The sequence below is a fragment of the Molossus molossus genome, unplaced genomic scaffold (assembly GCF_014108415.1).
Source record: "Molossus molossus isolate mMolMol1 unplaced genomic scaffold, mMolMol1.p scaffold_m16_p_16, whole genome shotgun sequence".
Lineage (NCBI taxonomy): Eukaryota > Metazoa > Chordata > Mammalia > Chiroptera > Molossidae > Molossus > Molossus molossus.
The window spans coordinates 67,776,712-67,790,970 of NW_023425351.1; the positions used below are offsets into that span (position 1 = coordinate 67,776,712).

The 14,259-nt window shown below is 51.9% G+C and overlaps 1 protein-coding gene across 2 annotated transcripts in view; it reads right to left on the reverse strand.

Annotated features, from left to right (window-relative positions):
- Nucleotides 1-14,259, reverse strand: part of ADCY8 (adenylate cyclase 8) — a 158,925-nt gene that overhangs the window by 100,332 nt on the left and 44,334 nt on the right. For both annotated transcript variants that reach the window (XM_036263950.1, XM_036263951.1), the window contains exon 3: nt 5,908-6,038. In XM_036263950.1, the coding sequence (XP_036119843.1) occupies nt 5,908-6,038 (131 nt within the window). The remainder of the gene's footprint in view (nt 1-5,907; nt 6,039-14,259) is intronic.

A 14,259-nucleotide genomic window follows, 5' to 3' on the forward strand; every position in this document is an offset into this window, starting at 1 on the left:
ACCATCTTTGTTAATCCGTCCAGGTACCCAGGAGAGGAGGCATTACTGTCTCCTTTGTGAAGATGAACAAACTGAGGCTCAGAGAGGCAAGGAGACTTGCCCAACATCCTACTGGTAGCATGTGGCAGAGTTGGGACTGTCCACTGCAATGATATGGTTGCATGGGGGTGGGGAGTGGAGGAGGGGAGACAGGTTACAGAGATGGAAAAAAATATAACCGTTACCTGGATTATGATATTTGCAGCTAAAATCGTTCCTAACTGTGGACACAAGCCTGAAACAGTAGTAGGAGCAATACTAACAATTACTGTGGACTTGAACTTGATCTAAGAGTTCTGCTATATTAACTCATTTACTCCTCAGTCTGTGGGGGAGGGCCTATTAGGATCATCTCCATTTTACAGGTTAAAAAAACTGAGGCCTGAGTACTTGCCCACAGACATGAAATCTAGGATGTGAGCCAGGCAGCCTGGCTCTGGGGTCTATCCTCTTTATCACTACAGTACCTTTGAAGCTGCAAATGCAAGGGCCTTCTAGTCCAACGCACTCACTTTGTATACCCATTCATCCAGAACTATTAGCATCCATCTGTCTATGGCAAAAATGGTTCATTCATTCACTCATCATTCATTCTACAGCTAATTAACTGAACGACTACTATGTGCCAGGCACCGGAGATACAGCAGTGAGCAGGAAGTACCATCATAGCCCTTATGGGGCATGCAGCCTATGGGAAGGAGAAATGGATCCCCTTATGGGGCATGCAGCCTATGGGAAGGAGAAATGGATCCCCTTATGGGGCATGCAGCCTATGGGAAGGAGAAATGGATCCCCTTATGGGGCATGCAGCCTATGGGAAGGAGAAATGGATCCCCTTATGGGGCATGCAGCCTATGGGAAGGAGAAATGAATCCCCTGAGAAGAAAGGTCACAAAAGTTTCGCACGTGCTCAGTGTTGCAATATCATCAAATTTCTTGTGGTCTTTTGAAGACACCAATACCTTACGCACCTGCAACTGCACGATGGACCAGTTCCCTGGCTTAGCTTTCCCTCCTGTTGCTACCTATTAAAATCCTCTTGTTTGGCTCAGCGGTTAGAGCGATGGCCTGCGGTCTGGAGAGACCCAGGTTCAGTTCCCGCTAAGGGCACGTACCTCAGTTGCAGTTTGTCCCTGGCCCTGGTTGGTTGTGCGGGTGGCAGCCACTCGATGTGTCCCTTTCACGTTGATGTTTCTCTCTCTCTCTCTCTCCCTCCCACTCTATCTGAACAAAAAATGGAAAAATGTCCTCGGGTGAGGATTAAAAAATAAATAAATAAATAAATAAATAAATAAAATCCTCTTGTCCTTCAAGATTCCATCATGTGTTAAGACTCATGACGTGTTTCCTGAGGTGAATCAACAGAAGTGACCGGAATCAAGACCTGCTTCCTCGGAGTGGGGTCATGGCCACCAATGGCATCTCCTAGAAGCTGCTAGAAATGCAGAATCCCAGGCCCCACCCCGGACCCGCTGCTTCAGCATCAGACTTCACAAGCGCCCCAGGTGATCCTTGTGCAGATTCAAGTCAGAGGGGCACTGGTCTAAGTCACACTCATGCAATAAGAGTTTGCTGAATGAAAGACAAGACACAGAAACCAGGGCCCTGGTTCTCATGGCATTGCCCATTCTGCTATCCCCAGGTGCTGGGCTCAGGGTTGGGTCTTTTGATTCTAAGTATAAACGTGTAATATAAACGTGTAAACTTCCAAGAGATTCATCTTGGAGTATACTGAAGGGACCACATTAATTTCCAACTCTAATTTGGTTATATAAGTTGTTTATTTGGCTAAAAATAAGTGATGTTACCTAACAGTCACTCTGTAAATAGAGTCTTCAAGGAGGCTCTAGCAGTATCCACTAGAATCATTAGGAACATGAGCCCTGTGTAGATTCTTCTTCCTAACTGTGTGTTCTCGGGAAAGTTATTTAATCTCTCTGAGCTTCCATTTTCGCGATGATAAAGCAAAGATCATTAAAGCTACTCTGCAGGGCTACGGTAAGAAGGCAACTTATACATCACACCACGGTCCTCGGCAAGTAGAGGGCACACGGCCTCTGTGGAAAGTGCTGGGAATCAGAGTTCCATAGATGGCCACACAGGCCCCGAAGGCGACAAGTGTTCTGGGCTCATTCAGTTTCCTTCTGCTTGTACATGAAACGCGAGTCTGCAGGGTGAATGTGGTGCGTGAACATGCTGGCAGGCCGGGCTGGAAATATACAGCCAGTCGAAAGTGGGTGGGCTGGGAATGTGCAAATTCGCGTGGATGGGTTGGGGCAGGAGGAGAGAGGGAAGAGAGGCCTGATGGAGAATCTGGCTGTCCACCAAGGCCATGCCTCCCTGGCACTAGCCAAGACCGCCGAGCCGGGGACTCTGGGCCCTTCTCGTAACTAGGTGGGGTCACATGATCAGGTCTCCTCACTGGCATCTGAGCAGGGGGATCCTTGTCATTTCTGGGCCGAGGTGGTAAAGAAAGGGCTGGGCCATTTCTTCTCTCTCCCCTCCAGGAGCTGAATGCCAAGAACTCTGAGGCCCCGGGGATGGTACAGCTATACCATTTGGAGGGCTTTGTTTCTGAATCACCCACCTACCAGGGATATTTAACAGTGGACTGTTGTGTGACTAGAGTCTATTGAGTCTAATGATTGAACCTGGGTGGTTCTTTGTTCGAGCAGACAGCATGACCCTATCTAATACAAGTGTCCTGAACACATGGGGGAAATAGGAAAGGGAAACAGAATTCGACAGATGAGACTGGAAGCCCGAACGGCTTCCGGTGAAAAGCCCAGGGGCCAGGGTTCTAGAGACAGACACCTCAGCCGCGGACAGAATGAAATCAACATGGAGAATGAAATCAACTCGCGTCCATATGCTTTGACAGTTCTGACAGCTCGGTTTGGGGCTGGGAAACTAACACCCGCCAACGTCTTGTAGGGGCTCTGGCTCACAGAAGACGTTCCAAATGAGAACCCTGGTCCGCAGGGTCCCTGTCCACCGGGCACACGGATGTCCCCCGCCTGGTGCCCCCTGTACATCCCGCACTGACAGGAGACGATGAGGATATGAAGTGTCATTAAGAGTCAGACATCACAGCGGACTGTTTTGGGGGGAAGGTCACAGAACAACACAGCGACTGAAAAGCAACAGGGGGAAAGAATGAACCGGGTGGGGTGCCATGAAGAGAGTGGCAGGACTGGAAAGGATTTCAGAAATGCTCCCTGCTCCACAGTGGGCGTGCTCCGGGGGCTGGGGAACGGGGCGTAGCAGCCGGTCTGACTTTGTTCTCAGACACAGGCCAAGGACCCTCCTCCTCTCTGCTTTTTCCATCTCGGGTCTTATTTTAGCACCCAGCAGCCTTGCAGTGGGCTGCGGAGGCCCGGGTGAGTTCATCTGCCCAGTGCCAGTGGGGGCTGATCCTAGGAAGCGCTGGAGGGCCCGGTGCAGGGTGGGGTCTCCACAGATTCCTGTCCCCGTAGAGCCGGCCCCTTGGCCGCCAGCCGAGGCCACTGAGAGATGGACGGCGGCAAACTCCATTTTAACTTAGTGTGTTGTAAACTTCCAGAAAGGGTCTCAGGGTATCCGACCTCAGTTCCATGGTTTAAATAAATGGGCGGGTGGAGGGGGAGGAAGCAGCCACCGTCTGGAATGCAGGGAGCACAGAAAACGGGTTAGTGCAGAGAGGGAGCCGAGCACGTTGTTCCTGAATGTAAGGGTCCCAGGTACGTGGGTGTGGGAGCTGGCTTGTGCATTTCCTCCATTTCTCTCTTAATTAAGGGTAGTTTTTTCCCCACCTTTCTCCACGGTGACAGGCACTCTCCTGATTTGTCATATATTGATACCTTTTCCTCTTTTTATGTTAACATGTAATACAAATATTTTATATCTAGCTCTAGATGTAGAGGCCACTGTTCTGCCTTCACCTGGCTGACTCAGTTTTAACTAAGGCAGATAAGAAGCATCTCTTTCGGAGGTTTCTCTACGCACCCGCACCCTCTACCCCCGCCCCAGGGCTTCCTCTTTCTGTGATCTCTCAGACCCCTTGCTTACTTTATAATAGAACCCACACTCTGTTATAATTAAAGCTACTGCCCGGAACCTGTTGTTCTAGAATTGGTGTTGATGAGTTCCCATGATCCGGGGTGTATCTTTCACCATAATCCCCATCTGACAGGAGGCTCTGCAACCTCAAGCATTGGAAGCCTCGTAGCTCAGCTCTTGAATGAAACCCAGAGAACCCCCTGCCCCAATTCCCCTGCTACGGGGTTTTGTTAGAATCACGCTCTCTGCTGGGCCTGCTTCCAAACCAGGTGTAGGCCAGCCAGGGGTGCTGGTAGGCAGGACATGTCGCTCTTCCCTTCTCTCCTGCAAAGTTGGGAAGCCAGGAACTAAGAGGCTGCGTCGGCTTGTTCAGAGCTACTCATCGTGTGGACGTTCTCCCTGTGTCTGGGGAATTTCTGCCCTGTGGTATTTGGTGGGGGTGGGGGGTGGGGGCGATACAGTGCTACTTGTGCAAGCTGAGAATGTCAGCTATTTGCTTTCTAGTCACTTCTTGCCAGTGACTGGGCTCAGCCAACTGGCCACATCAGTCCCAAGCTTTAACTTGAGATGCAGAGGCAGAGAGGCAGAGGGAGCAGAGAGCGAACTCCCTCTCTGAATTCAGCTGCGTTCAGATCCTGGGCAGCTGGAGGGACTGCAGATGTGACGGCTGTGTGGGGACAGGGTTGGCAGCACAAGCAACGCCTTCTTCAGACACCGTGGACGCCGGGTCCTCACTGGCCTACTGCTCTGCTATGATCTTGGCTGTGCTTCTGGCTTTATTCCAGCTTATTCCTGAGACTGCCTCTCTGTCCCTCCCCAATTATTCTGGAGCCGCTGTGTAGCCATTCAGGGCATTTCTTTTAAATCAGCCAGGGTTGGGTTCTTTTTTGGTGGCCACTAGAAACCTTGCCTGAAACAATGTTCAATATGTCTAATGCGCTCCTATATGCTTACCCCTGTCCTGTGCTTTCTATAGATCTGTACTCACAGCAAGATGGCTATAAAAATGCCCATTTTATGGAAAAAGATCCTGAGATTCAGGTCTGGACATTTCCCAAGGTCACACCTAAGGGAGAGGTAGAATTGGGATTCAAAACTCTGCCTCACTAAGGAGCCCACCCTCTGAATTTCAGTACACATCATGTTGTCCAGTGTAGTACTGGGCACAGAGAGGGTGCTGGTGGGTGAATGGATGGATGGATGGCTGCACGGATGAGTGATTGGATGAATAGATGGATAGATGATGGACGGATGGATAAAGGATGGATGGATAGATTGATGAGTGGGTGGACGGGTGATTGGATGGATGAATGGTTGGATATATGGATGGATAGATAGATAGATGGGTGGATGGGTGGGTTGGTGGGTGAGTGGATGGATGAATGAATGGGTAGTTGGCCAAAAATATGTTTTCATAAAGAAAAAAAAAAAAACTGTAGTCCTTTTTTGTGTTGTTTTAGACACTTAGGAGGAATATAGGAGGAGACCTATGTGATCACCCCTGAGGTTTCCAGATTGCATTCTGGGATTAGTTTTCCAATCACAGTGAAAAGGGGTCTGGCTTTCCCACTCAAAATGCAAAGGCAGGTAAGCCGACTGCAGGGAGCCAAGCAGTAAGGCGACATGCAAATATGATTGCATTCCTCTGACACTCTCTTGAGCCTCAATCCGGAAATGCAGAACTCTGATGAATTAATTAATGAATTAATCACTAACGAAAAGCGGCTCTGTCATTCAGGCAGGCAGAAGTCACGCAGCGAGATGGGAGCCGCCAGGAGCACACGGACCACACGGACCACGCGGAGGAGGGGTGGGTGCTGCGTCTCTCACCTGACATTCTCATAGCGATGGATGTAGATCCGATGGAACTGGTGCTGCAGGTGCTCATCCTCCACGTTGGTCATGTCATTAATCATTTCCAGGACGACAAATCGGGGGAGCACAGACAGCACGAGCCGCTCCTGCAATGAAGCAGTGAAGAGGGACAGTCTTGTTAGGCTCACCACTGGGTCCCAGAGGGGTGGGTGGACACTGTAGAAGCCATCGGGCTCTTGGCTGAATTTCCTGAGGCAGTGTTCATTTCATCCCATTCTATGCACATGACAAATATCTAGACTGCTCATTATTTTGCAGGCACCATGCTGGGTGTTGAGTGTCCGGTGGTGGACCAAATGGGCAGACGTCCTACCATTGCAAAGCTTGCATTTTAATAGGGGACACAGACGTTAAATATTACACATTTACAACATGTGACAGGTGCCATGCCAGAACAGGTCGTGATCACAGAGGATGGTGGTTGATGACAACTGACACCTACAAGTTTGGATGAGCCAGCCAGGTGCGGCGCAAGGAGAAGAGAGCTCCAGGAGAAGGAAACAGCAAGTGCAAATGTCCTGCGGCAAACAAAGAGCAATGGTGTGGCTGGAGGGTGGAAAGAGGGTGTGGTGCCAAGCGGGGTGGAAGGAGGTGGAGAGACCTCGCAGGCCTAGGTAAGGTCTATAGCATGTAATTCCATCCACAACTGGAAGCCACTAAATGACACGAAGCAGAGGGGGGACAAACATATGTACATTTGAAAAGACCATTCTGGCTGTGGTTTGGAGAATGAATTGTGGGGAGGAAGCCAAGGGCAGAGGCAGAGAGGCCCTTTGGGTACACGCCTGCAGTGGCCAGGTGACAGGCTGATGTGGGATCATGTCTAAGGCGTTGGTACCCCCGGAGATGGCAGGAGAGAAAAGGCAGGACCGTGGTGACGGCTGGATCAGGAGCTCGGCTGATGGGGAGAGCGTGCCACATTTATTGAAACGGGGAACCTATCTATGAGAGAAACCAGGCTTGGAGGCACCAGCTCATCCTCAGGAGGAGAGGAACTGAGACGCACACAGCCCGACAGGACAGCGCTCTTCACTGTGACCGACACTGCAGAGAAAAACGACTGCCTAACCCCCAACACGGACCACATCCTAGAAAGACTTGGTGTTGTGGAAACCAGGCAAGAATCTGCCTTATTTGCTGTATCCTTTGCTCTAGGGTGGAACTGAGTTTAAGACAGGTGCATTCTAGTCATCATAGTTGGTCCCGCCTTCGTAGTTCTGTAGGGATTTGAAGCATTTTCAGCATCCATTCCTTCCTCCGTCCTCACAAAGCCCTGAAAATATGCAGGCACAAGTCATCTTCATGTGACGGACAGACTGAGTCCGGGGGAGGTTCAGCAGGAGCTGAACAGTTACCAGGGGGCAGTGCCAGGATGTCTTTCTTTACCTCCTCCTCCGGGATGGGATTCGTGGTGGGAGGGGAGAAGCCTGGGCTTTAAGTCTGATGGAAGTTGGGATTCTGCCTCAGCACTTACCGGCAACGTGGCGGCAGGGGAGCCGTGTCATCTCTGTGTCTTAGGTCCCTAGTTTGGCAAAGGACCATGGTCTCAGCCACTTCACAGGGCTGCTGTGAGAATTCAGTGGCATACAACACAGGGGTGGGCACCAGCAGGTGTCCAGTTGCAATACAACGAAATAGCACAGTACTTCATAAATAATCACTCCAGAATAAACCCTGTTTCGCTTACTCACCCCTGAAAACCTACTGGTGCTGCCCAATTCCCTCCCCTCCAGGAACGGGCTTTCTTTTTTTTTTTTTTATCCTCACCCGAGGATATTTTTCCATTTTTTGTACAGATAGAGTGGGAGGGAGAGAGAGGAAGGGAGAGAGAGAGAGAAACATCGACGTGAAGGGACACATCGAGTGGCTGCCACCCGCACGACCAATCAGGGCCGGGGACAAACTGCAACCGAGATACATGCCCTTAGCGGGAACCGAACCCAGGTCTCTCCGGACCGCAGGCCGACGCTCTAACCGCTGAGCCAAACTGGCCAGGGCAGGAACGGGCTTTCTTAATGAAGAGCCCACGGCGCTTCCTGTGATGAGGCTGCTTGCAAATGCCTCGGCATCCTGTCCACACCCTTTGGTCATTAGCGCTGTCAGTCACCTTGCCAGGGGCCTGTGGCCCTGTTCACGCAGTCCCTGCAGGTACCATTCCGGCTCCGAGGGGCACTCGGTGCCTGGAAACAGCGGGTGCTCACTAAATATTTCCGAAACAAACCCGCGGACACGAGGAAGGCACAGACTGTGTCCAGCTTAGGGGTGCATCCCTCCAGGCGCCAGCAGGGTCCTGGGACAGGGTAACGCTTGGTTAAATACAGTTTTAAGTGGCAATGCATCTTCAGTCCTCCAGCAGGACATGCATGCTTTTACGGGAGGCTTTTTAAATAAAATTTGAAGAGCGAAACTCGCCAGCTCCAGGCTTGCCAGCCTCCAGCCAGTCCTGCTACTACCTGGCAACTGCCCCAGTTCCTCCGTTTGCAAAGCATTGGGAGTTTGCCTGGAGTCTGCTCATAAAAGCCCATTGGCGACACTTTTGTTTCCCTCAGATTTGTTGACTGCTTGAGAAACGTCATTTAAATGCCCTGAAAACACAATTTAAAGAAAGTGGGAAAGTGTTCCCCTCCATACAATTCCCCACCCCTGCTGAGGCACAATAGATGTTTTCCAGCTTTGGAGATCAGAAGTATCACAATCTCTCCCGGAGCCAGACTGGGGCCCCGCGTGGCCTTTGAGCTCCATTCTGCACATCTTTTCCTGCCTGGGTTTCCACCCATTTGCATGAAAAGGGACCCGGGTTGATTCAAAGTGCAGAGTGGTTCCCCTCTGGACTTACACCTCATCTCACAGGATGGCTCTATTCCTGTCCTCAGAATGGCCTCAGGCTACAGTACACCCTGGGGGAGCCAAGGTGAAAGCTTTGAGAGAATCGGGATCTTTATTTTATGCAAATGACTGCGATGGGGCAGAGACAGGGAGCAGGCAGCCCCCCTGCAGGCAGCTCCTCTGGGCTTGCTCTGGGCTTATTCACAGCAGGACCTCTGAGTGGTGTGAGGAAGAACTGGCCACTCCCAGGCTCTTGCAGACTGAGAGGCCTCTCATGAACCTCTCTCTGCCCTGACCGTCCAGGCAGGGGTGAGGGACTTATTCCAGGGTTGCAGACAACGGCTGGTTTTAATTGACCACCCACTGTGCAGACACCACGTGCTCTGCATCCAGGATCTCGTCAAAACCTCAGGTTCTCACAGGAGGGAGGAAGGGACTGTCTGCAGCCCATGTTGCACATGAGGGTACTGAGGTTCAAAGAGCAGCCCAAGTCATGCACTTAGTAAGTGCGCGGTGGAGAATCGAGTCCCTGTTCATTTTCCTCTGGAACATGGATCATAATCCGTCCGTTTTATTTATTTACGTCCCATGGCAGGGGGTGGGTGCTGGGTGACAGGTGCAGCGCTGGGCGTGGAGAATCAGCGGGGAACAGACACCGACGCGGTCTTGCCTCTGCAGAGCTGGTGTTCTAGAGGTGAGAAATAGACTGGTGGGGACTAAGGGGACCTGGGGGCTGCATTAGCTGGACAGTCAATGAAGGACTCCTCAAGGTGACTTGAGCTAGCACCTGAATGGCAGAAGTGGCCAGTCCATTCATTCATTCAACAGATTTTACTGAGAGTCTATGGACAAGCATGCTAGATGATATGGACATAGGAGTAAACAAGGCAGATACGAAGGCTTCCGGGCTCTGTCTCTATCAGAGACGACAGCCATGGTATCAGAGAGGTCCAGTGAAGGTGGCAGGCAGGAGCCCGACAGGCATAGGACAGTAAGTCAGGAGCAAGCCCTTACTGGAAATGTGGAGGGCAGCCCAGTGAAAGGGATGGCTGTTCTATCAGAGCAGATGAGGTCCTGCGAACCTTGCTAGAACTGTCAAGAGAAAGGAGAAGCCAGGCTTGTGCGTGGTTTAACATCAAGACTCGGCAAGACAGAGATCAAGAGTCAAAACTTGGACCTGTGGAGACTGAACATCGGGTAGTTAGTCTCAGAAATAAGACCTGTGCTCATCCCTTTCGGGCTTTGCAGCTACTCAGACGAGCCACGCATTCCTTTGATCATGCTGGACCTGTGCCTGGGCTGCCTTCCTACCCGGCCTGCCGACATGACACCACCTCCGTGAAGCCCCACATGAATCCTCCTACGCCATGTAGATCTGCCTCCTCTGCCCTGATCGGAACCTGCACCCACCTTTGGACCAGCTCCTGTCCCACCGGAGCGCTGCAGAAACACTCCTGGCTGACCACCCAGCCAGCTCCGGACTACCTGTCACTGGGCCCACTGTTCCCAGTGCCTCTGCCCGTCTCATCAGCAGAGCAGCCACAGCACGGCTGAAGGTCCCCATCCAGTACAAAGCTCTCGAAATGCCAACAGCTTCTATGCCATCGGCAGCCCCTAGCTGACCAGGAGTCACGGAGCTTGTGCAGAACCCAGTCATGCCAATTTTATCTTTTAGTGCACTCGCTCAACTTAATCGGATATTAGATAAAAATATTATATAAACAGGAATGAGAGATCCATTGCATGAAAATAGAACGGAATGCTTTGGGAAGGACAGCCATACTGAATAACTAAAACACTGCCACCAAATTAGATGTGGGCAGGGCAGTAAAAATCTGTGGGATACATCATAAAAATCAGAAGTCACTCCGATCATTTTGCAAGTACTTCTAAATTCTTGCTCCGTTTTAAGGAACTAGAAATCTTGGCTGACGCACTATTAGCTACGGTCCCCGTAAGAAACGATAGATCTATGCTTAAGAAACGCTTTGGCCTTATTTTAAAAGAGCAGATAATGATGATTTTATGCGTATGTTACAAATACAATGTTTAAATATAATGATGTCTGTAGCCCGTGACATGGAGTGTCATTTAAAGGATGAGGCCCAAAATTCAGGTTTCGGGGACTTTTATCCTTCTTCTTATCTTTTCAAGGAGTTAAGCTTTTTTTCTCAGGTCTCTTCGTTTAGTGAGTTCCCGGATAGATCAGATTTGAAGTCTAGAGACAAAGCTGCTTCCTTTCTCTTGTCTGCTCCGTCATTGCTGAGTGCCTACTGTGTGCCAGGAGACCCCAGCGCACAGGGACACCAAGGCCAAGCCTCCTTCCCAGACCACAGCTCGGACCCTGTAGCTTAGCTGCGTGGACTTAGGCAAGGTGCTGAGTTCTTCAAGCCTGTGTCCTCATTTGCAGAAGGATAACGGGAGCTCCCTTATGGGTTATTGTCAGGACCCAGTGACATCTGTTTTGTCACCAAGCTTAGCATCAGTGTCTACCATGGGTGTGCGGGGAAGAAGCGGGGTGTGGTATGTTCCAGGTGCAGGCCATAAGGGGGTCCCCAGCCTGTAGAGAACTTAAAATGATAATAAAAGGACTAACATTGTTTGCCTTTTACTCTCACCCTTCACTGGTAGTTTTGAGCAACGTCAGTGATAAATACTCCTCGCTGGCTTTAGTCGGGTCCAGGCGTACAGCTCGTCCCCTCCCCACCTCAGCTCTTTGCGTGGGGAATGAGCCAGGACGTGGCGATGCCCACCTCTGCCACCCGTCCCACCCCACGGAGCTCAGCTCCCCATGGCACCGCCACTCGAGGGCCTCGTCTGATAAACCAACAACGCTAGCACTAAGAAATAAAAAGGAAGGCCTCTTTTTTCCCCCTTTGGTGATAAAATGCTAAACCAGAGGCAGCATGACACTCGGATGAACGCTAAGCTCTCCTGAAGGAAACGAGTCAAATGTGAGGCACAGAGAACACGTCTGCTGAGCCCAGAAGACACGCGGCAGGCAGGCTGCTAAGCAGACCCTCTTGAAAAGTCTCTGGAAGCACTTCTTATGGTTTGAGGATTCCGGTCTTTTTAGATTGCTCAAAGGACTCTCCCTCGCGTCTCCTCCTCAGACACAGAAAACACGATGACGCGTTGTGCCGTTTTCAGGAGACCTGGGTCCGAGGTCGGAAATGGCGAGGGGAAGAAGTGAAGCCGAGTCCTTTCGGCATCTGCTCACTCATGTCTGATCCCAGGCAGGTGCCTTTACCTCCCTCAGCCACGGAAGAGGCAGACGTTGGTCCTCGCCCTGCCTGCCGCGGAGGGCTGCTGAGCTGGGACATTGCGGCGGCACCGTGCGGGGCCTTCAGGAGTCAGGGGTTTGCCAGACAGCGCCAGGGCAGAACCCTCCGGCCTCGGCCGACGTGCAGGGCTGGAGAGCAGATGGCCCGTCTGGACGAGCTCACTGCGGTGAAGGTTCTCCGTGAAGGGGGGTCAGTCAGACTTGAGAATGCCACTGACAACCGTTTGGAATGACCCTTGAGGACGAATGACAAGGCGCGTGGTCATCAGCCTATGTTACAGATGAGTATGTGGGCTCAGAAGTGACAATGTTTGCCCGAGAGACCCACAACAGTAAGTGGCAAGATCAGACTCGGAAACTCGGTGAATTGGCACCAAAGCCAGGCCCCGTTTGGGAAGTCTTGATGATCCCGGCACGCCGAACCCTTTCAGGGCCGCCCCTCTGCCCATAACAGAGGGGGGCGCTGTCCGTCAGGGGCCATTCATTTATGCGGTTCACTGTCCTTCGATGGGTTCGCCAGCCCTCCACGACCCACGCTTTCTAGTCAAAAGCGACAGCTACCGTCTCGGGGGATGGACAGACATCGCTCCGGGGGTACCTCCCCGTGGGGGCCTGGATTCTAAAGAATCAGAATTACTCACAAGCCAAAAACTCCAGCTGGAAGGACTAGAGAGCACTGAGCCCCAGGGGAATGGGCACAGGAGGAGGGTGGTGGGCACGGCCGACCCGCACTCGGTGCCCTTCCCTCCACGTTTAATGCAGCAGCGTTTTCAAACCCGGGCCTTGTGACACATTCGAGGGCCTGAAATCCAATGTGGTGGCGCTCACAGCACTGAGACGTGAAATGAATAAAAATCAGAGAACCTCGGAATCCAGTCCTACGGCGGGAAGCAGTGCCTCACGTGGTTCTCTAGGCTTTACGTGTACGCCTCGTGTCCATGTAGCAGGAGCTTCTCGCTGGGAACCCCAGTGCGAAAGGTAAAAGGCCACAGCTACCCCTTTCTGAACTAAGAAGCCAGGAGGCGATGGCCGCGCCCCCCCAACCCCGCGCTCCGGCCCTGGTCTGAGCTCCCACAGTCAGATGCGCGGCGCCGGCCAGACATAGAACGTGGGGCAGCCAGAGGCTGGTTCTGAGCTACTTCTGCTTTTTGTTGCCAGCATCACGGTTATGGAGACACTGGGTTTTTAAACAGCAGCCTTCCGAGCTCCAGCCACACGGCTGTGGTCGTCCAGAAGGTGCCCATGTCCGAGGACCTAGGAGGCGGCACAGCTCTGGAGAGAAGGGCTGTGGCAGAGGCGGTTTCCCGGCCCCACCCTTCACCGCCACCGAGAATCTGGTCCACTGGGGCTACCAGAGGGGCACTGAGGTCTCGGCAGAGGATTTAACCCACCTCCCAGGCCCTGGACAAGACGAGTCCTCTGTCTCATCGAGGCCGGGGTGAGGGGATCAGGAAGGCCTTCTGTAATTTCATCAACACTCAGAAACCCTTCCTACAAGTCACCAGGGCCGGGAAATCTGCACGCCCTGGCCGTCCTTCTGCCTACGTATTTACAAGTGTCACATCTCTCTCCTAGTCCGTGACGCACCAGCAGAGCATGGATGTTCGGTTCTACCTGACTCTTCAATTCGATTTCCTTCAATAAACATTAAGCGTGCGGAGCTCTGCGGGTGTTCGGGTGCTGATGAAGATCCAGCCCTGAACACCTGGCCTGTGGGGAATACAAACACAGGTGCATCCCAGGAGCTGCATTCAGTAAGCTCTGTCATAGAAGCAAGACCCGGGCACTTTGGGGGCACTAGCAGTGACATGGGGAGAGGGGGAAGTGGGCCGGGGGTGTTTGTCCCTCAGTCACACCACAGCATTGACTTTGAGTAGGTTTCATGGTGATTCAATGAGGTAGGTTGGATTGTTCCAGTTTAACAGATGAGAAAACCGAGGCACCTCGAGTTGCAGCCTTCGCCCAAGTTTATATGGTGGCGATGCGCAAGCCGGGGTTCAAAACCAGGTCTGTTGGAGTCTGCTGCCCACACAGCCAGTAAGCTGCCTGCCAGCCCAGTAGGCATTTTCTCAGAAATAAATGTCCCAGTGAAATTCTCACATGAGAATAATCAGAAGTCACAGACAGACTTGCCTTTGGACCGTTCCGAGCTGCATTGCCCTGAAGTCTGATGAATTCTTTTCACACCGTGGGAACTG